The sequence below is a fragment of the Microcaecilia unicolor genome, chromosome 7, assembly GCF_901765095.1.
Source record: "Microcaecilia unicolor chromosome 7, aMicUni1.1, whole genome shotgun sequence".
Taxonomy (NCBI): domain Eukaryota; kingdom Metazoa; phylum Chordata; class Amphibia; order Gymnophiona; family Siphonopidae; genus Microcaecilia; species Microcaecilia unicolor.
The window spans coordinates 220,095,528-220,117,018 of record NC_044037.1 but is presented as its reverse complement, the minus strand read 5'-3'; the positions used below and the strand labels follow the sequence as shown (position 1 = coordinate 220,117,018).

The 21,491-nt window shown below is 42.7% G+C and overlaps 1 protein-coding gene across 1 annotated transcript in view; it reads left to right on the top strand.

Moving 5' to 3' along the window:
• The window catches only part of AGPS (alkylglycerone phosphate synthase), a 531,881-nt gene that overhangs the window by 67,723 nt on the left and 442,667 nt on the right, over positions 1-21,491 (top strand). The window contains exons 2-3 of the mRNA XM_030208991.1: positions 9,651-9,740; positions 16,925-17,015. Of these exons, the coding sequence (XP_030064851.1) occupies positions 9,651-9,740; positions 16,925-17,015 (181 nt within the window). The remainder of the gene's footprint in view (positions 1-9,650; positions 9,741-16,924; positions 17,016-21,491) is intronic.

The window sequence follows — 21,491 nt, the reverse complement described above, 5'->3', positions numbered from 1 at the left end:
AAAAAACCCCCACAAACACGTGTGTTTCGGGAGGGGGCAAAGGCATTCCTCATGAGCGTCCTGTATGGACGCCTTGCCCCCCCCCCCCCCCCCCCCGTTGCTCCCCGCTTCCCCCCCCCCCCCGCACGAAAAATCTCCAATTTTAGCAGCCCCGTCAGAGGAGTGCGGGCCCAGGAAGAAAGAAGGGACGTCTGAGGAGGCCTTCTGACTCGCCGATCAGCTGTTCTTGCCCATGCAGCAGAGGTGAGAGGCGCTGCACGGGCCGGTAAGGCAAAGGGGGGGGGGGTCGTTGGATGGGGGGAGCGGCAGCCACGACCAAAGGGGGGGCGGCGGGGCACGGGACCGGAGCATGGCAGGAGGCGGAGCTAGTGTGGGAGAATACAGGAAGGGAGGAGGGCCGGCCCGGGGCTGCTAAAATTGGAGATTTTTCATGCGGGGGGGGGGGGGGGCAAGGCGTCCATATGGGACGCTCATGACGAGTGCCTTTGCCCCCTCCCGATCCTTGTTTTTTTTTTTTCTTTTTTGGTGCTGAGGGAGAGGGGAGCAGCGGCGACCTGGGGCATCAATAAAGGACACCCCTGACGTGTTTTCGCCCCCCCCCAGTTATTTTTTTTATTGGATTTTGTTAACTTCTAGCAGACAGACAGCCCTAACGAGAGGTACAGACTCTCGTTAGATTTCACGGTGTTCTCCTGCGTTAAACGAATCGGAAAAGGTTAGTGCATGTCATTTCAATGGGATTTGTAGAAGAATTGCTCATCTGCATTCAGTTTTCGTTAGCTGCTACTGTCGTCGGAAAATAGGCTTTAGTGCATGGAAAGGATAGGAAATTCTTCCTTGAGGGCTCATTTAACGATGAAAAACGTTTAGTGCATCTGGGCCTAAGTTTCTTAACTTTGAAATACTAACCAATATCTCCTACAGACAAAAAACTGCGTTTGAAAGAGGCTTAACAAATGCAAAATAAAATTGAATATCATCGGCATAAATACCATAATATACTCCCAAAGATTTCACTACTTGGTAAAGCCAACTAAATAGATCAAAAGGGACAATTGAGGGACTCCAGTAGTTTAAGGTTGTTCAACTTAAAACACATCACCAATACAACCTCCTGCCACCTTCTTTTGCATAAAAGAAACAAATCGGGTCAGTATGCTTCCTGAAAGGCCAAACTATAGTCGTTTCAAAATATGATCCACAGAATCAAATGCTGCAGATAAGTCTCAGGGATGAGCACATAGCTGCAGCGGTGATTAAAGCCTTCTCGCAAAACATCCACAATGTTTTTGGCCTTTCTGTGAAACCATAATGAAAATCATGGAAAATAGCAGCCTTGCCTAAATAGTTGTCTATGACGAAAACCACCATTTCCACATCCTTGACCAAAATTGATAGAGATGAAATGAGCCCAAAATTTGAAGGCTCCAGAGTCTTGATATTTTAGCAATAGACCAACTGGCAAATTTTAATGAATAGGGAGCTTACCCTCATGCAATAATACATTCAGAATAGAAATCAATGTTTTGCCAACTGGAGTATTCAAGGGGAACACTGACCTTGAGAAGACATGGTAAGTTTAAGAGATTTTAAAATCAACAGAGTCTCAGAATCCCCAACTGTATCAAGTAGACCAAAGTAATTGACAGTCAGAATAGAATCCTGACGAAAGGAATTGATTGTCACGAATATTAATCTAAAGCAAAAATCACTGAACTCATTAGGAGTTAGTCGTAACTAAGGGCCCCTTTTATGAAGCTGCGGCAAAAGGGGGCCTGTGTTGGCATTGGTGCATGTTTTTGACACGCGCCGAGGCCCACTTTTACCTCAGCGGGTAAAAAGTAGGGTCTTCCTTTTTTTTTTTTTTTTTCAGGAAATGGCCATGCGGCAAATGAAGCATTTCAGAGGTAACTGGCAACATGGCGGCACTGCCCTGTTACCGCCGGATATGACGCATGCTGAGGGTGAGCACTACTACTGGGCTACTGCGGTAGCCTGGCGATACTTCCTTTTTAGCAAGCCGTAAGCCTGCGTTGGGCTTACCGCCGCTTTGTAAAAGGGGCCCAAACTGCAGTGGTTTCTTACCCTGCATCAGAGTGGACCCTTCCAAAAAGCTCTGTAGATCTAGTTATAGAAGACTAGTGTAAGTCAGCATATATATGCCTATGTTTAATAGGCATAAATGCGTGTACCTAATACATAACTTTAGTGCATAACTAACAGTATTCTGTAAGTTACTTGAGTAAATGTTGGATGTTCCCATGCTCCTTTGACTACGCGCTAAGCAAGTTGTATGCTAAAGTTATAGAATACTGCTGAGCTCATGGCTAGCATTGACGCACATAACTGTAAGAGTCACGTGTAAATACCAGTATTCTGTAACTTGTGCTTATTGGTGCCATTCTTTAGGCAATGTGTTAGGAGGTTCCTGTATTTAAAGCCTGGCTCGCATGCAAAAAGGGGCTTTTATAAAATTGTGCAGTTGCATATGTGCATAGTGCGCCTTCCCTACATCTTCTGCATATGAGTATCCCTGGGGTGTAGTTTGCGCAGCACAGAGACAGTTGAGATGCATTTTATAAAATATGTATGTATATAGGTACACATGAAGAGGACATGTATACATTTTTTTAATTTAAATTTTTAATTGCATTACATTAAGAATACAAAAAAGGAAAATTGCACCTTACAAAAAAAGGAAATTAACCAATTAAACATCAAGAAAACAATTTTAAATTAAATTGGTGCCTGAAGCTCACGTCAAGGGGAAACCTGAAAACATTATAGACATAGGAAATTTCTATTTATTTTAAATCCACAGCTAAAAATCCACTAGCTTTACAGACCCATATCCTTCTCCTACACATAACGAAATAATCTTATAAGGAAACTTAATAACTCAAAAAATTCTTCAAATGGAGAGGGTCAAAAAAAGGTGTATTGTTTTCCTTGCTGGGAGATTAGACATTTAGGCGTATGTTTACTAAGGTGCGTTAGCATTTCTAACGCACCTTTAAATTCAGGGCGCGTTAAACACTATCACGCCTATACATTTCTATAGGCATGTTAGTGTTTAACACGCATAAACCATTTACGCGAGTTAAAAATGCTAATGTGCCCATAGCGCGCCTTAGTAAACATAGGCGTTACAGAGTAACCTTTAAAAAAAGGGTCCTTCCCACTTGAGAAATTTTTGATTTCAATTGAACAAATAGCATGCATACATTTTTTACCTTTTTCAGAGTAGATATAAAGTTGTCTACAGGTCTGTGAACACTATTTTTGGCTGGTCCTGAGCATGTATTTTTTTAAAACTACCCTCTTGAGGTCTGAGGCTTCAGAGAGAGGAATGACAATTATTTTACTTCATTGTTCTTATGTAATATAGATATCTATATCAAAAACAAAGACTAGAACTACCACCACATTTCAAAATGAGCAATGTGCTAGGGAGACTGTAATCATTGCAGAGGGTCATTGCAGCGAGGAGGCAAAGGAGTGGTATCTAGACTTGAGGAGAGTGAGGGTGTTGAGCGAATAAAACAAACCTTTTATAATCACGTACTTCAAAATTGTCAAATGAATGTATTCAATCAACAAACAATAATCATGTTTAAATTAAATTAGTGAAAAGTATCCAAAAACAATCATCTTCATTTAAAAAAATATGCAATCCTATGCATTGATTCTTGGAATTGTAAGAAACAGAGGGTAGGGTTAAATGGCCATTTTTCTCAATGGAGGATGGAATAGTGGAGTGCTGCAGGAATCTGTAATGGGACTGGTGCTATTTAACATATTTATAAATGATCTGGAAATCGGAACAACAAGTGAGGTGATTGATTAGTTTTGTGTCATCTGCAAATTTAGGGCCCTGTTTGCTAGCGTTTTTAGTGTGTTCTAAAAATTAGTGCTTGCTAACCGTGTAGACGGGCCGTCTATATGGTTAGCACTTGCTAATGCTTAGCGTGCGCTAAAAATGTTAATGTGCCTCTAGTGCGGCTTAGTAAACAGGGCCCTTAAAGTTGTTAAAATACATGTGGTCTGTGAAAAATTGCAGGAAGACTGGGCAGCCAAATGTCAGATGAAATTTATTGTGGACAAATGCAAAGTAATCCACATTGGGAAGAATAATCCTAATCATAGTTACCTGATGCTAGGGTCCGCCTTAGGAGTTGGCACCCAAGAAAAAGATCTAGGTGTCATTGTAGACAATATGCTGAAATCTTCTATCCCTTGGGTGGTAGCAGCGGCCAAAAAAGCAAACAGGATGCTAGGAATTATAAGGAAATGGATGGTAAATAAGACCAAAAATATTATAATGCCTCTGTATCGTTCCATGGTGCAAGCTCACCTTGAGAATTGCGTTCAGTTGTGGTTGCAGTATCTCAAAAAAGATATAGCAGAATTAGAAAAGGTTCAAAGAAGAGCGACTAAAATGATAAAGAGGATGGAACGCTTCTCATATGAGGAAATGCTAAAGAACTTAAGGCACTTCAGCTTGGAAAAGAGACGCCTGAGGGGGGATGATATGATTGATGTCTACAAAATCCTGAGTGGTGTAGAGTGGGTGAAAATAAATCTATTTTTCAGCCTTTCAAAAACTACAAAGACCAGGGGACACTCAATGAAATTACATATAAATAGTTTTTAACAAATAGGAGAAAATATTTTTTCACTCAACAAACAGTTAAGCTCTAGAACTCGTCAGAAAATATTGTAACAGCGGTTAGCGTTGTAGAAAAGAACCTGCTGGTCCTCAGCTCAGAGCCCTTTTCCTCTGTTGTCCCACTTCCTTAGGGATCTTTCAACTCAAAACCCGGCTCCCTGGGGAGACAGGCTGTTTCCAGCACCTTTCAAAAAGTAGCAAGGCCTTTAAACACAGTTCCACTTGCAGCAGGGCTTTTCCAAACACAGCCCTAAATGTAGCCTGGCTTTTCAAACACAGTATCACAAAGTAGCAAGGCTTTTAAACGCAGTTCCACTTGCAGCAGGGCTTTTCCAAACACAGCCCTAAATGTAGCCAGGCTTTTCAAACACAGTATCACAAAGTAGCAAGGCTTTAAACACAGTTCCACTTGCAGCAGGGCCTTTCCAAACACAGCCCTAAATGTAGCCTGGCTTTTCAAACACAGTATCACAAAGTAGCAAGGCTTTAAACACAGTTCCACTTGCAGCAGGGCCTTTCCAAACACAGCCCTAAATGTAGCCAGGCTTTTCAAACACAGTATCACAAAGTAGCAAGGCTTTAAACACAGTTCCACTTGCAGCAGGGCCTTTCCAAACACAGCCCTAAATGTAGCCAGGCTTTTCAAACACAGTATCACAAAGTAGCAAGGCTTTAAACACAGTTCCACTTGCAGCAGGGCCTTTCCAAACACAGCCCTAAATGTAGCCTGGCTTTTCAAACACAGTCTCAAAAAGTAGCAAGGCCTTTAAACACAGTTCCCCTTGCAGCAGGGCTTTTCCAAACACAGCCCTAAATGTAGCCTGGCTTTCCAAACACAGTCTCAAAAAGTAGCAAAGCTTTTAAACACAGTTCCACTTGCAGCAGGGCTTTTCCAAACACAGCCCTAAATGTAGCCAGGCTTTTCAAACACAGTATCACAAAGTAGCAAGGCTTTTAAACACAGTTCCACTTGCAGCAGGGCCTTTCCAAACACAGCCCTAAATGTAGCCTGGCTTTTCAAACACAGTCTCAAAAAGTAGCAAGGCTTTGCGCGGGCTCAAAGCCTCCGGGTCCCACCCTCTTGGTCAGCCTTTTCTCCTGACCTCCTCCCGCCTGACCCGGACAGCCCCCTATACCTCCTGCTCTGAGTCAGAGCCAACAGCTCCATCGGTTCCTCAGGGACCTCCTCTGGCTCTCCTTGTTCCATTGCCTCTGGCTCCTCTCCTCCCCTCTCCTCTGGAGCCCAGTCCATTTTCTCCTCTCCCCTCCCCCCCTCCAGCTGATTCCCTTTTCCCTCATTAACCGGGTTCTGGGGTTGTTCTTTCTCCGCCCCTTTTTTCCACCACCACCTTTTCCACCAGGGTAGAGCTTCAGCTTTCTCCCTTTTTGGTTGGCCCCCTTTTGGAGCCTCTGGGAGGTGCACCCTATTTCTCCCCCTTACCAGGTGCTCTCCTGGGGCTTTCTGGGACTTGTAGTGTTCTACTCTTATGTCCCTTTTGGGCAGGATCGGAACCCCCACCGTGTCTTCTTTCCCTTTTTGGTAGCTGGGGTTCCTCCCCACCCCCTTTCTTTCTCCAGACTCTTTACCATACTCCTTACAGCGTATCTTGGTTTAAAAAAGGTTTGGAGAAGTTCCTTGAGGAAAAGTCAGTAGTCTGCTATTGAGATAGACATGAGTGAAGCCACTGCTTGCTGTGGGATTGGTAACATGGAATGTTGCATCTATTTCGGTTTCTGCCAGTTACTTGTGACTTAGATTGGCTACTGTTGGAAGTACAATACTGGTCTAGATGGACTATTGGTCTGACCCAGTATTCTTATATTCTTAGATGTCCTACAAGTCTCATTGTTTTATTGTTGGTCTTAACTCAAGTTGTTTATTTATGAAGGAATGTATTCCCTGCCAAGGGTTACATGGGAGGTAAAACATGAGAATGTTCTACAGAAAAGACAAACTACATATACACTGTTACCAAGTACAAAAAAAAAAAGATTCAGAGTGGGAGAAAGACTTCAATGAGACAAGAAAATATAATACACACATCCAAAAATACATCAAGCCAGGCTGCATTGAATCTAAAGAATATGCCATTTGTACATGTCTGTTACTTGCCTTCATTGGGCTCAGATGGCTAGCTCTATAATATAATAATATCCCACAACTATATTACTAGCATTTTTTCTGTCTTTACATACATAAATTTGAAGTAGCACAGGTTTCAAACTTGTACTAATTTTATTTTTTTTATGAATGTATGTTAACATACAGTATATTTAGTGTATGCATGAGTACATTTGTGCCTGTATACAGAATGCTATGAAATGCACAAGTTTCACAGGTGGTTAGAAACATTGCTGAGTCAAAACAATCTCTAACAAAGCAACAGGGCTTGAGACCTAAAACTGATTCTGAAACATCAAAACACCACTTCACTGTAACTCAGGGGAAGCATACAGAAGCCATTTTCTGGCTTGCTGTCCAGAGGAAAGTTGTCAGGAATAGGTTCACCACAAACCCACGTGGCATGTTTTTTTTTTTTTTTTTTTTAATTTCTCTCAAGATTCTTGATACAGCTCCTGCTCCAACCCAAATTGTATATTGCAGAATACAAGCAAATGCTTTGCATGCTTGTTTGGTGAAAAAAGAAAAAAAGGTTGAAAAATTACACCACATAAATCAGATGGTTCACAGAAATGATCCGATATCACAGGTCTCAAATAACACACTGCTCATCACAGGAGATCTGAAGAAAGGCAAAACACAACATGAATATCCCAAAAAGCTACTTTCAAAAGACTCCAAACTACCATGAGTGATTCTGCAGGAGTATGGCTTTGCTGCAGTATGCTGTTTTTGCACCAAACAGGCATGCAAAGCATTTGTTTTTATTCTGCAATAATACACAATTTGGGTTTCAGCAGGAGTTGTATTAAGAATCCTGAGAGAAAATTAAGAAAAAAAATGACATGGGTTTGTGGAGAGGTTACCTATTCCTGACACTTTTCCTCTGGACCTCAATCTAGAAAATGGCTTCTGTATGCTTCCCCTGAGTTGCAGTGAAGTGGTGTTTTGATGCTTCAGAATCAGTTTTAGGTTGATTGGTGTTTTGCACGTGCTTAACATAAAAGACTAGATTGTCCAAAGGAAAATTTCTATTCAAGGTCTCAAGCCCTGTTGCTTTGTTAGAGATCGTTTTGACTCGGCGGTGTTTCTAGCTAACTGTGCACTTCATAGTATTCTTTTCTTCAATCTGAGGTTTAGTTTAATAGCCTGTGTAAGTGCTCCAATCATTGTTATACATTCACATTTATCTGAGTAAAAGTACATAGGCACTTTTGAGAGGATTATTATAAACAGAGATGAGAGGAGGAGAAAGTGAGCATGAAGTCTAGAGTCCTAATTGTTGGCTATCTTACCCAGTCTAAAAGTCATTTTTATGAACTGTGTAATTCAAACTAGGTAGAGAAGCCATTATTGTCTTAACCAAATTTGACTATTGCAATTCAGTTTATGCAGGTATTAAGTGAAGTCTCCTATGAAAACTACAAACTGCACAAAACACGGTTGCCCGCCTTATATATAGATCGCCGCGTTAAGTTAAATCATTTCCTCCTCTTAAGGAACTACACGGTTGCCCGCCTTATATATAAATTGCCGCCTTGTGTTAAAGCATCTCCTCCTCTTAAAGATTTACATTGGTTACCTATCAATCAAAGAATTTCATTTAAGCTCAGTGTTCCTTTTCATCAGATTCTTTATGGTATCGTATCATCTTATATCTTAGATCTCATGAAGTTATCACCATGAAATGCCACCTCATCTAGAGAATATCTCATATTACATTTCCCAAGTTGTAAAAACTTAACCTACAAAGTTATCCATAATGCTAATTTTTCTTACCAAAGTACCAAACTCTGGAGCTCATTACCCAAGTATATCAGACACTCGGTTGTTGTTTAGAAGTTTAATTAAAGCCCACTTCTTTATTTCTGTGTTCAGCTAATATGAAAATAAGTTTTTTAATAGTTGTATTCTTGTATTAATATTAATTGTCTTGTAATGCTTCTTCAGAATTTGTTATGTAAGCCGCATTAGACCTTAGCTTTCTTGGGAACATGTAGGGTAAAAATGTCATAATAAATAAATAACATTGTTTTTCTACCTCTTTGATAACAGTAAAAGTAGAACTAAATGTTTAGATAAGCATATACCTGTAGTTTGAGAATGCTTTGTATGAACTTGGCTATCATGCACTGTAGTCCTACAGGGTGTGTATTATAACTTTTTATGGTAGGGAGATACTGCCATCTTGTGGATGAATTCATTTACTAATTTTGTATTTGAATTCAGCCTGCTGGATTACTGAATTGCTCTTATTGTTCACTTTGAAGCAGTGTATATTGTTATCAAGCAGTCACACTGACATTATATAATACTAACCTGTAATTCTATTACATATTGAAGAGGATTTTTTCTATATTTGTTATAAGCACTGTAGACTTTCCACAATAGTGGGATATGCTAATATGCAGTGTGAATGATGAGACTTCATTTTTTAAAACTGAAACCTCATAACAATTCTCTAATGAACAGCTCACAATTCAGTTAACATTCATGTTTGCTATTTTATGTGTTACCTACGTTAAATTGCTTGAAATAATTTTACCACAGTAACTTAAGGTAAGCCTTACTCATTGAAAGTGTCACTGCCTAGCCTTCTTTGCCATACAGAGTCTCATCTGTGCAAACCATCTGAAAAAGGCAAGGTTGTATGTACATTTATCTGTCTTTGGGAAGTAATATTGCTGGGAAAATTAGAGAGTCTGTTTTGAATGAAAACTGGTCATTGCTTGAACTTTGTGTGTATTTTACCTTCTAAAAGATTTAATTTTCCTCACTGTGTGTGTGTGTAAAAAAAAAAAAAAGCAGCATGTTAACCTTTGTTATTCTGGGATTAAACTCTGCATCTTTTCTTTGCAGGCAAGAGGTCTTGAAGTGGAATGGATGGGGCTATAATGATTCCAAGTTTATAATCAATAAGAAGGGGCAAGCAGAATTTACTGGGAAAAGGTAACGAAGAGAAGCGCACCCTAATTCCCCTCTCCTTTTTCCAATCATTGGCATCATTGACTATCTGGAAGGTTTTCTGTTTGACTTTAGTTTCATTGCATTCCACGGCCCCTTGTAAGATGAGGGTGTTTTATAGTCATGGGTTAGTCTGCCACTTAATGTGTACCAGGCTTAAATTTGTCAGTACAGGAGCTACGGATTATAAGCATTTTTAGACATTTGATAAAAAAAATATTTTTATGTTTGTTCCACACTTGATATACTGTCTTTCTGTAAATACAGTCAGAGGTTCACATACACTTTCTTTTCAGGTATTTTCTGTCCCTATTAGGCTTACAGTCTAAGGTTATTTGTGCCTGGGGCAATGGAGGGTTAAGTGACTTGCCCAGGGTCACAAGGAGCTGCAGTGGGAATTAAACCTAATTCCCCTATTTAGAAAATTCCTCTTAGGGATATAGATAAGAATGATATTGTTGGAGTTTTTTGTAACAAGGCAATTGCATTTTCCTGGTAATGTCCAATCTTTTGTTGTGATCTGCATAGAATTGTAAGGTCAGTGGCAGAGTATAAGACATATTGTTATATTATGTTATTTTGCCCATGTTTCAAGATCTCTCTTGATTTTAGAGAAAAAGGAAGGATTTGATATACCACTTTTCTGTGGTACAATCAAAGTGATTTCTATTTATAATATTGACGGTATGTTCTTTGTCCCTAGTGGACTCATAATCTAAGTTTATTTTTGTTGTACCTGTGGGCAATAGAAGATTAGGTGATGTGTCCAAATTTCAAGGGTGCATGTTTTGGGTGGGACCTGAGTGGCACCAAAAGATAGACATTTTTCTTCAATAATGGAAGAAAATGAAAACATCTAGGGCTAAAATTCAGATGTTTTGGCTAGACCTGTTTCAATCATGACTAAGTGACCAAAAGATGCCCTAAATGACCACTGGAGGGATTAAGGCATAACCTCCCTTACTCCCCCAGTGGTCACTGATCCCTCCCAGCCCTCTAAGGTGTGACAGTACATATCAGGCTCTATGACAGCTTCAGATATGGTGGTCATTCCTGTTTAGAGCAGCAAGCAAGTCCCAGGAGTAGCGTAGTGGTCAGTGCATTGGACTGTAGAGAAGGGGACCCTGGCCCATATTCCAATCTAACTGGTACACTTGTGATGGAATGTGTGAGTCCTCCAAAAAACACTAAATACCTACTGTACCTACATATAGGTGACACCTGCAAGCTTGAGAGCTATTACAGTGGTGTACAGTGGGTTACAGTAGGTATTTTTCTGCTCCTGGAGGGCTCACCATGCAAAATAAAGGGGTTATGGTGAGTTGTGTACCTGGAACCTTTTATGTGAAGTCCCCTGGTCTGCTGTTATGTCTGTACTAGCCGTTAAGCCCGTAACAACGGGCTAGTTTTTTGTTTTCCTATGGCCTCCCGCCAGCGTCTGTTTCCCTCAGTTCCGCCCCCTCCTTCCCTCCCTGCTCCCTCCTCTTCCAATTTCCACGCCCATGTCCAAGCCCTCCTCCCTATTGGGCTGTACTGCTGGTGGAGGTGGGGCTTGGACTTCTACACTCTCAGCGTTCCGACTCTACTGTGCATTTGCAGGTGAGTCGGTCACTTGCCGTTTATATGTTTGATGGCCAGTCTACTAAGAATTATGGCCCCCAGACATCCCAATAGCTGGTTCTTAGGTGGTTTTTCTCTTGTACATTTTATTTTCCAAATTGGTCCCAAAAGAAAAACGCACTGAGCACAAAACGTCTAGAAAAGTTGATTTCGAACTAAAAAGATAGACCTTTTTCAGGTTCAAAAATGGTTATGTTCACCACTCGAGTTTTGGATGTTTTTAGCAAAACGCCCAAAATTGGACTTAAAGATGTTTTATCAAAAAATGTTCCTCCATGTCACTTTTTAAATGCATGTTAGCCTACAGTAGTATGTATGTAGGTATGTTATGTTAGCTTCATAGTTTTTGCTTTTGAGAAAAATGAAAATTCCTTCATTTAAGCTTGCACATAAAATAGTGTTATGACAGTGCCACAAAAATATGGATGGTCTAATCTTTTTAAACAATATGTGGGCACAGGAAAGATCTGGATTGGTGTGTTGGCTTTAGGACCAACTTTCATTCTCATACCCCCTTTTTTTTGTGTTTCCTCATCTGATTGTTTTCAAATTTGAAGGTCCTAAAATGTTGCATACCATTATAGTGCAGTTGTATGTACTGAATACTTTTTATTTTTAATCTGAGGTTGCACTTGAGATTGAAGCTATAACTCTGTTTCCCTGTTTCAGCCCTTTAGGAATTGTGTCTAGTGAGTCAATTTGTAATATTTAATGAAATATAATTTTAGGTGTTCTTGTATGAAGCAAAGCAAGAACACCTTGGTAGAGATCATGTCTGTCTGCAACTTATTATCAGGAGGCAAATCGCCAAGCTGTGAGATGACATTTCATTTTACACTAGGTTATCTAGACTTCAACATTACGATTGAAAAGTTTGTCAGAAATGTAATTTTCTTGTTACTTACCTTTGAGGTGTAATAGTTTTCACTATAAAAAAAATTATTTTTTTATACATGAAAAACTTGTCAGTGCGCTGGGAACGTGAATTAGCGCACGAGCTGTACTTCAGAAGCCTTGTATAAGAACACCACCCCTATACATTTACCCTTAGTGGGAATATATTTTCTTTGCATTATTTCTCTGTACTTTTGGCACGTATGAATGTCAATTTTGACCACTTTTCTTATAAGCTAGTAGACTTTGAAAGTTTTGAGGCAATCGTATAACTGGGCGCAGGCAGTTTACATGTGCCTTGTGTGCATAATTGTACCAACTAGCACCACTTACACGCTTGAATGCACTATGTCAGTGGTTCCCAAACCTTGTCCTGGAGGCACCCGGGCCAGTCAGAGTTTCAGGATATCTGCAATGAATATACACGAGAGAGGCAGTGCATGCAGATCTCTCTCATGAATATTCATTATAGATATCCTGAAAACCTGACTGGCCGGGGTGCCTCCAGGATCAGGTTTGGGAACTACTGCACTATGTACTGTTCTAAAAGGTAGTATGTGGTAATGGGGGCTGTACATGTGGGCAGAACATGGGTGTGGCACCACCTTACAGTTGTAACTTACAGATTGCTATGTTACCTGCACTGCATGGCACATCTAGATGCACCAACATATGCCAGTCATAGACCTGGCGTAAGCAGTGACACATTAATGTAGGTACATTGATGCGTATTTGCACTAGTATTCTATAACAGCATCTTACTACTACTATTAATCATTTCTAAAGCGCTACTAGACTTATGCAGCGCTTTACACATGTACATTTAAGAGACTGTCCCTGCTTGACAGAGCTTACAATCTAATTAGTACAGACAAACAGGACAAATAATGGATAAGGGAATTACTTAAGGTGGGAGTGATACAACAGACATGGGTATTGAACAAGCGAATAGGGGTTAGGCGTTAAAAGCAGTTTCAAAATGGTGGGCTTTTAGCCTAGATTTGAAGACATCTTCCATGTGGTGGTATATAATCTGAGCTCCCTCAGGGTAGGGAGTTTTGGTGGACTCAGGGTAGTAAAATTGTTCAGAATTACAGAACCTCCACTTGCAACACCAATAGGGTGATATATATGATACGGTACCCTTGTGATCTTATGTACATAGGCCAAACTAAGTGCAGGTTAAGAACATGGTTAACTGAACATAAACATTGTTTAAAAGCGAGAAAATTAGAAGCACCCATGGTAAAACATTGTTTGGATGAGGGGCATCAGTTTACAGACTTAGAGTGTATGGGGATTGATCATATCCCAGATAACAGTCAAAGAGGTGGTATTTCTAAAATATTACAACAGCGGGAGCAACTTTAGATTTATGAGCTACAAACTGTGCCCCCCCCCCCCCCCCAGAATTGAATGGATCCATTGAATGGGAGATGCTCTTCTAATATGAGGTCAGGTTCCTTTAAATTTCCTCTTTGATTGGAGGTTAGTCAGTTCGGAGTCTTATATCACTTGTTGCCATTTTGAGTCTTTAATATTGTGAAGTTCCTCCTCCTGAAGCAGCTTAGCGAAACAAAGGGGACCGTTATTGGGGTAATGGATTTGAGCTTTTGGCATCCTTATCAGAACAACTTTGGATGTGGAAATTGAAACATTTGCGCTTTTTGTCAAAAAGAACGAGATTGTCACAAACGTTAAGTGAGGGGGTTTTTTTTCTTTCTTTCCTTGGCTAGCCTAGCTCTTTCCTATGGAACTGATTTTTTGTAGCATATAGAAAATTGAGTTGCGAAGACACCATAAGTTGGTAGTTATTTGTACTCTGTGTGTGGTGAATAAAATTAGATCTGCCACCTCTGTTGGGTAGCGGAAGCCAGGGGCTTTCTACTATACTGAAAAGGATCGCATGTTCCTCTAAATACTTAATTACCCCGACCTTGTATCTGCTCATGACGGTTTGACACAGACAGAGCAGCAGCAAGCTCCTCAATTGGAAAGAAACACAGTATTCAGTAGTAGTTTTTTTCTCCTTATAGAGGAGGAGTTTTCCAGTGCTGTTTTTCCAGCTTACTACGGGAGCCAATGAGAGTTAGCCCTGTTGGATTTCTAAGAGTAAAAGTCAGCGACTTTCCATGGGCAGCTGAGGCTTATTTATTAAAAATTAGAATTAAGAGGGGTCTTCTCTTTTTATTTTTAGGGCAAAACATTTCTAGTTAAGTTGAATTTCGCTCTTCCATTACTATCTTTGTTTGTATTAAAAGGTACAAAGATGTGGGTGTGTAACCTAATGATGACACCTTTAGCCAAATCGCTATCCAACCAAGGACTCAACCCATACATCTATGCAGACGATGTCACAATATACATCCCGTTCAAACAAGACATAACCGAAATCACAAATGAAATCACACACAGCTTCCAAATAATGAACTCATGGGCGGACGCATTCCAACTAAAGCTAAACACAGAAAAAACACAATGAGGCATATTTTCAAAGCACTTAGCCTCCCAAAGTTCCATAGAAACCTATGGAACTTAGCCTCCCAAAGTGCTTTGAAAATATGCCTCCATGTCTCATCCTGTCCTCCCAATACAACACAAATAAACCCGATACCATAAACACCCCAGGCTACACCCTTCCGGTCTCAGCCAGCCTGAAGATTCTGGGAGTCACAATTGACTGGAATCTCACATTCGAAGACCATGCGAAAAATACAGCAAAGAAAATGTTCTATGCAGTGTGGAAACTTAAAAGAATCAAACCTTTCTTCCCAAGTGAAGTATTCTGCAACCTAGTACAATCAATGGTACTAAGTCATCTACACTACTGCAATGCCATCTATGCCGTATGCAAAGAACAAATCATTAAGAAACTTCAAACCGCTCAAAACACAGCAGCCAGACTCATATTTGGGAAAGAGAAATACGAAAGCGCCAAACCCCTAAGAGAAAAACTACATTGGCTTCTACTAAAAGAACGAATTGCGTTCAAAGTTTGCACTTTGGTCCACAAAATCGTTCACGGGGAAGCCCCAACCTACATGTCAGACCTTATAGACTTGCCTATTAGGAATGCGAAAAGATCATCACGCACATTCCTCAATCTCCATTATCCTAACTGTAAAGGGCTAAAATATAAATCCACATACGCGATCAGTTTCTCATACATCTGCTCGCAGCTATGGAACGCACTACCGAAGGCCATAAAAACAATGCAGGACCTAAACATCTTCCGAAGGCTACTGAAAACAGATCTTTTCAAGAAGGCATACCATAAATATCCATCTTAAATACTAAATAACAACGCTGTACACGATCTATACATAACCGATCTTTTACCTCATGACTGATTAACCTCTTTGATACTCATGATCAAGTATTACCACTTCAACCTTATGCTGAATAGGGACTCTCTATACTTGATGACCTAATGTATGCTACAATCCAATTTATTGTCAGAAACTTTCATGCAATAGCATAATTTTTTTTTCTTTACCATGTATGTATGCACATGGTATATACATATACCATGATCTGTTCCATATATGCCATGTTCCATGTATGTTACCATGTATGTATGCACCTTAATGCAATACCATTTGTAATTCTGTTACCCCATAATGGAATCCGCCATTACGGCAAATGTAAGCCACATTGAGCCTGCAAATTGGTGGGAAAATGTGGGATACATATGGTACAAATAATAATAATAATAATAATCTGAATTGCTGCTATACCAGTGAGCCTGAGAAGGCTTTGGGTTTTGAATTCTGAGCTTCTCTAGAACCCATTAAAACAGCAGCCAAGCAGAGTCTGCAAGTATATAATTTTTCTCCAAGATAATCTGCTTGAATTATGTGCAACAACCCCTGTTGCACACAACAGCTAATTTGTTTTTAAATAGGTCTTAATCATACTGGTTGTAAGACAAGACACTCACTAAAACTGCATCTTTTATTGCCAGTTTATAGATGAATTTAGAATAAATTGGCTTTAAAAACAGTAGGAACAATTTGAACATGCTATATTAAAAATAGATTTTTTTTTCTTTTTAAACCCTTAACAGGCACGAGCTCTTCTAATAAATGCTAGACAGGTTTCATTCTCTCAACTTTCAATGACAAATTACTCCACTGGGCCCAGCTCCATTTTATATCTTTCTGGAACTTATAACTTGGGTCTAATAGGACAGCAGTTTCTGTGAAAGAAACCCGTTAATATTAAAATTTGGAATAGCAGGCCTTGTTTACATGTGGGTAGTAGGCCAATGTTCTAAAATGGCTTCCTAATGTCTCCTTTGAGATGAGCATGTTAGTGCAATGATTTGTAGCTGATGGTAGAATGTTTTAAAGCAAATTATTGGTATATCTGATAGCCCGATTTTCTTTAATCTGAGTCATGCATCAACTGCAATCTTAGTATGAGAATGTGTCATGAGCAGGATAGTCAGCGTAGCCTTCAGTGTGTGTGTGACTTTAATGGAACACCATCAAACTTGTGAGTTCCATTGATCAGACCAGTTTTATTTAGGGATAAATGTATTTGCTTGTGTTCTGGTGGTTCTCTCTGAAACCCTGCTTCCACCTATTTGAAACTCTTGAGTCTTTTGCTAGCAATGTGTCAGAATATAGTATAATGGAAGCTGTCTGTTTCAGATATAAATTGGGTGGTATGGTGTTACCAGCTCTGCGGGAATGGATGGAAAAAACCTTTGGTGCAAGTCTGGAGCATAGAACTACCTCTCGGGTAAGTAAATGGCTGAAAATCTGTCCTTTTCTCTGACTGTCCTGGAGATGGCGTTTCTTCTCTGCCAGACAGACTTCTTAGTAGTCTGTTGAAGAATGCTGATTTTTGGCTGAATGAAATATACTTATCCTTTGGTTATAGTGTGAAGAGTATGGTCTGAACAATTAATTCCTTACCCAAACTGCAGATCTGATATGAATTTGTCTACCTTAAGTTGTGCAGCATGAAATTATAGATGGTGTTAATACACAATTTTAGGGTAAAGTAAAAAAAAATGGCAGCATGTGTAATAGATCAATACAAAATGGAGTTAAAAAAATATTAAATATAGCATACAAACTATATAGAAAAAAAATCTGTAGGTGTCCAGAAAAAAAATGGCTTTAATTTACCTAAGGGTTATAATCCTGCATCCTATTTTTCTTCTAATTTTGTTACAGTAATAATGGCAATTCATGTGCTGGTATGAAATTCTAGTATTCTATTCCAAATATTGTCAGCAAATATGGTCTCTTTGGTCTCTGCAGAAATTCAAGCATTTTTAATCTTCTACATATTTTATGAATTAGATAAATTAATAGAAGACTTACCAAACTTAATAGCAGTATTTTATCATATTGAGCATCCTGTACTCTTTATAATGCAGAGGGGTGGATTATCTTGCCCTTTTTGTACTGATTTTCTGAAAAGGGGTTTTAAAAGAGAAGTATGCTAGTTTAAAAGATAGAGTCTTAGGGGTGGATGCATCAAAGAAATGTTTAAGCACTGAAAACGTAAAGGTCCACGTTACAAGATACCGCTTTTGAAAAAACGACCGATGCTAAAAAAAAATCGCATACAAATGAACCACGTGGTAATACAAAGGTTGATGCATGAAAGTCTCGCGAACCTGTTGAAATCCACCATAGCGGTGTTGCAAACACATGTGGACAAAAGTAATTAGCTAAGCACAAGGCAAGTGCTGTAGCTGTTGTACGCATGTCCAAAAAGATCACGTCCTAGGCGTGTAAGATAGACGTCGCTGACTAGCAGAGCCCTGATCTGCGTGCAGTTTTTTAATCACTCTGCAGATGGTTACAGTGTGCTGTGCCATGTTGCTTGCATCCTGTTGTTTTGTGTACATTTTTGTTGGTTAGTGTGAGACATTTCTCATTTCTCAATTTCCCCATTTTTTTTCATTTTTTGCATTGGTTGAGAGGTAGGAGGGAGAGAGATGACCGTTGTCTTGTCTTTGGGCTGCAAAAATTGTTTCGAGGTGAGGGGGTTCCTAACCAGGGGAGAGGGGGACTAGCGGGAGTGTGCAGCTCTGGGGGAGGCAGGGGGGCTCAGCTCTGGGCGAGGCAAGGGAGAGGTTAGGAACACAGGGCCATGCTTTGGGGTGGGCAGTCCCATGAGGGGGGTTTAGCAGGATCTGTTGGGGAGGGGGGAGGACCAGAAGATGGGCCAGGATGGTCGAGGGCGTAAGGACAGGGATGTGAACCAGGGGCAGGAACAGAAGGGCAGGAAGGAGCGACACCCGCCAGGGACCCCTCATCATCATCGTCATTGTCTTCTTCCTCCTCCTCTGAAGAAGACATTTCTGCAGAGAGACAAAGGAACTGTCACAACCCCCTGCACATTATTACATCTCCCGCTGTAGTTAACCTTCTCCGAGGACAAGCAGGCTGCTTGTTCTCACTGATGGGTGACGTCCTCGGCAGCCCCTCCAATCGGAATCTTCCTAGCAAAGTCCTTTGCTAGCTCTCGCGCGCCCGCGCGCACCGCGCATGCGCGGCCGTCTTCCCGCCCGAAACCGGCTCGAGCCGGCCAGTCTTCTTTCGTCCGCACTCGGTACGGCTGTGTTTTTTGTCGTGTCGAGCCCCGGAGAGTCGACCTCGCGCGTCCGTTTTATATTGACGTGTTTTTCTTCGGAAAAGTTCTTTAAATTTGTCGGGAAGTGCTCCGAAAACCCCCTTGGGTCTCGTTTTCCCTTCCCGTATTTCCAGTTTTTGCCCCGGTAAGTTTTCTTTCGTCGTCGGGGTAGGCCTTCTTTCGGCCTCGGTCGAGATTTTTCTCCCTTAAAGTTTTGGTGCTCCAAATTCGTCATTTCGGATTTTGACTTCGCCGGCGCGATTTTTCCGCCCATGACATCGAAGCCTTCCAGCGGCTTCAAGAAGTGCACCCAGTGCGCCCGGGTAATCTCGCTCACTGATAGGCACTCTTCGTGTCTTCAGTGTCTGGGGGCCGAGCACCGTCCCCAGAACTGCAGTCTGTGTTCCCTGTTACAAAGGCGGACTCAAGTAGCGAGATTAGCCCAGTGGAACGTTTTGTTCTCGGGCTCTTCGTCGGCATCGGCACCGGGGTCATCGTGTGCATCGACGTCATCAGCGTCCAGACCTTCATCCTTGGCTGCCAGTGCATCGAGTGCATCGAGGCATCGGCCCTCTGCATCGGCGCCGAGACATCGGATAGCTGCATCGACGTCGGTGGTACCGGGACCTCGTCTCCTGATGTCGTCGTACGGTGGTGCATCGAGTGGAGTGCAGGTGAGGGCTGTCCATTCCCCTGCTGGTGGCGGTGAGCCCTCGGGTGGGTCTCCTCCTACCCTGAGGGCTCCTGCGGTACAGCCCCCCCGGGATCGACCCTCTTCGGTCTCGGCCCCGAGGAAGCGACGGATGGATTCTACGTCCTCCTCGTCGGTGCCGGGGAGCTCCGGTGACATGCTTCGGAAGAAGTCGAAGAAGCATCGACACCGATCCCCTCCCCGTGTCGGCACCGAGAGCTCTGGGTCGCCGAGGGAGTCGGCACCCAGCAGGCATCGGCACCGAGAGGACCGCTCACCCTCTGTTCAGGAGGTGTCGATGCGCTCCACTCTGGTCAGCCCGGAACAGCCTCCACGCCCGGAACAGGTTCTGACGTCGACGCCTGCATCGACCTCTATGCCTTTCTCTGCAGCCGCTCTGAACGAGAGCCTCCGGGCCGTTCTCCCAGAGATTCTGGGAGAGCTGTTGCGCCCTACCCCTCCGGTACCGGCGGTGCTTGCGCCTCCGGTACCGTCGAGCGTGGCGCCGGCTGGCCCATCGCCCGAGGTGAGGTCTCCGGCGTCGGTGCCGCGTGCGGTACCGGTTGCCGTCGCCTCCCAGGAAGGCTCCCCGACTACGTCGGCGGAGGGAGCTTCGCCGATGCGGGCGAGGGAGTCTACCTCTCGACGCCCCCATCGTGGACGTGGCTCCACGGAGTCGAGTCGGGCACGGTTGCAGACACAGGTTCGTGAACTTGTGTCTGACACCGAGGGTGAGGCCTCGTGGGAAGAGGAAGAAGACCCCAGATATTTCTCTGACGAGGAGTCTGAGGGTCTTCCTTCCGATCCCACTCCCTCTCCTGAAAGACAGCTTTCCCCTCCTGAGAGTCTGTCTTTTGCTTCCTTTGTCCGGGAGATGTCTACGGCCATCCCCTTCCCGGTGGTTGTGGAGGACGAGCCCAGGGCTGAAATGTTTGAGCTCCTGGACTATCCTTCTCCACCTAAGGAAGCGTCCACTGTTCCCTTGCACCATGTCCTAAAAAAGACATTGCTTGCGAACTGGACCAAGCCTTTAACTAATCCCCACATCCCCAAGAAGATCGAGTCCCAGTACCGGATCCATGGGGACCCAGATCTGATGCGCACTCAGTTGCCTCATGATTCTGGAGTTGTGGATCTGGCCCTAAAGAAGGCTAAGAGTTCTAGGGAGCATGCTTCGGCGCCCCCGGGCAAGGACTCTAGAACCTTAGACTCCTTTGGGAGGAAGGCCTACCATTCTTCTATGCTCGTGGCCAAAATCCAGTCTTACCAGCTCTACACGAGCATACACATGCGGAACAATGTGCGGCAGTTGGCGGGCTTGGTTGATGCGCTCCCCCCTGAGCAAGCCAAGCCTTTTCAGGAGGTGGTCAGGCAGCTGAAGGCGTGCAGAAAATTCCTGGCCAGAGGGGTGTATGACACCTTTGATGTTGCGTCCAGGGCCGCTGCTCAAGGTGTGGTGATGCGCAGGCTCTCATGGCTGCGTGCCTCCGACCTGGAGAATAGAATCCAGCAGCGGATTGCGGACTCGCCTTGCCGTGCGGATAACATTTTTGGAGAGAAAGTCGAACAGGTGGTAGAGCAGCTCCACCAGCGGGACACCGCATTCGACAAGTTCTCCCGCCGGCAGCCTTCAGCCTCTACCTCTACAGGTAGAAGATTTTTTGGGGGAAGGAAGACTGTTCCCTACTCTTCTGGCAAGCGTAGGTACAATCCTCCTTCTCGACAGCCTGCGGCCCAGGCTAAGCCCCAGCGCGCTCGCTCTCGTCAGCAGCGCGCGCCTCAGCAAGGCCCCTCGGCTCCCCAGCAAAAGCAAGGGACGGGCTTTTGACTGGCTCCAGCAGAGCATAGCCGACATCCAAGTGTCAGTGCCGGGCGACCTGCCAGTCGGAGGGAGGTTGAAAGCTTTTCACCAAAGGTGGCCTCTCATAACCTCC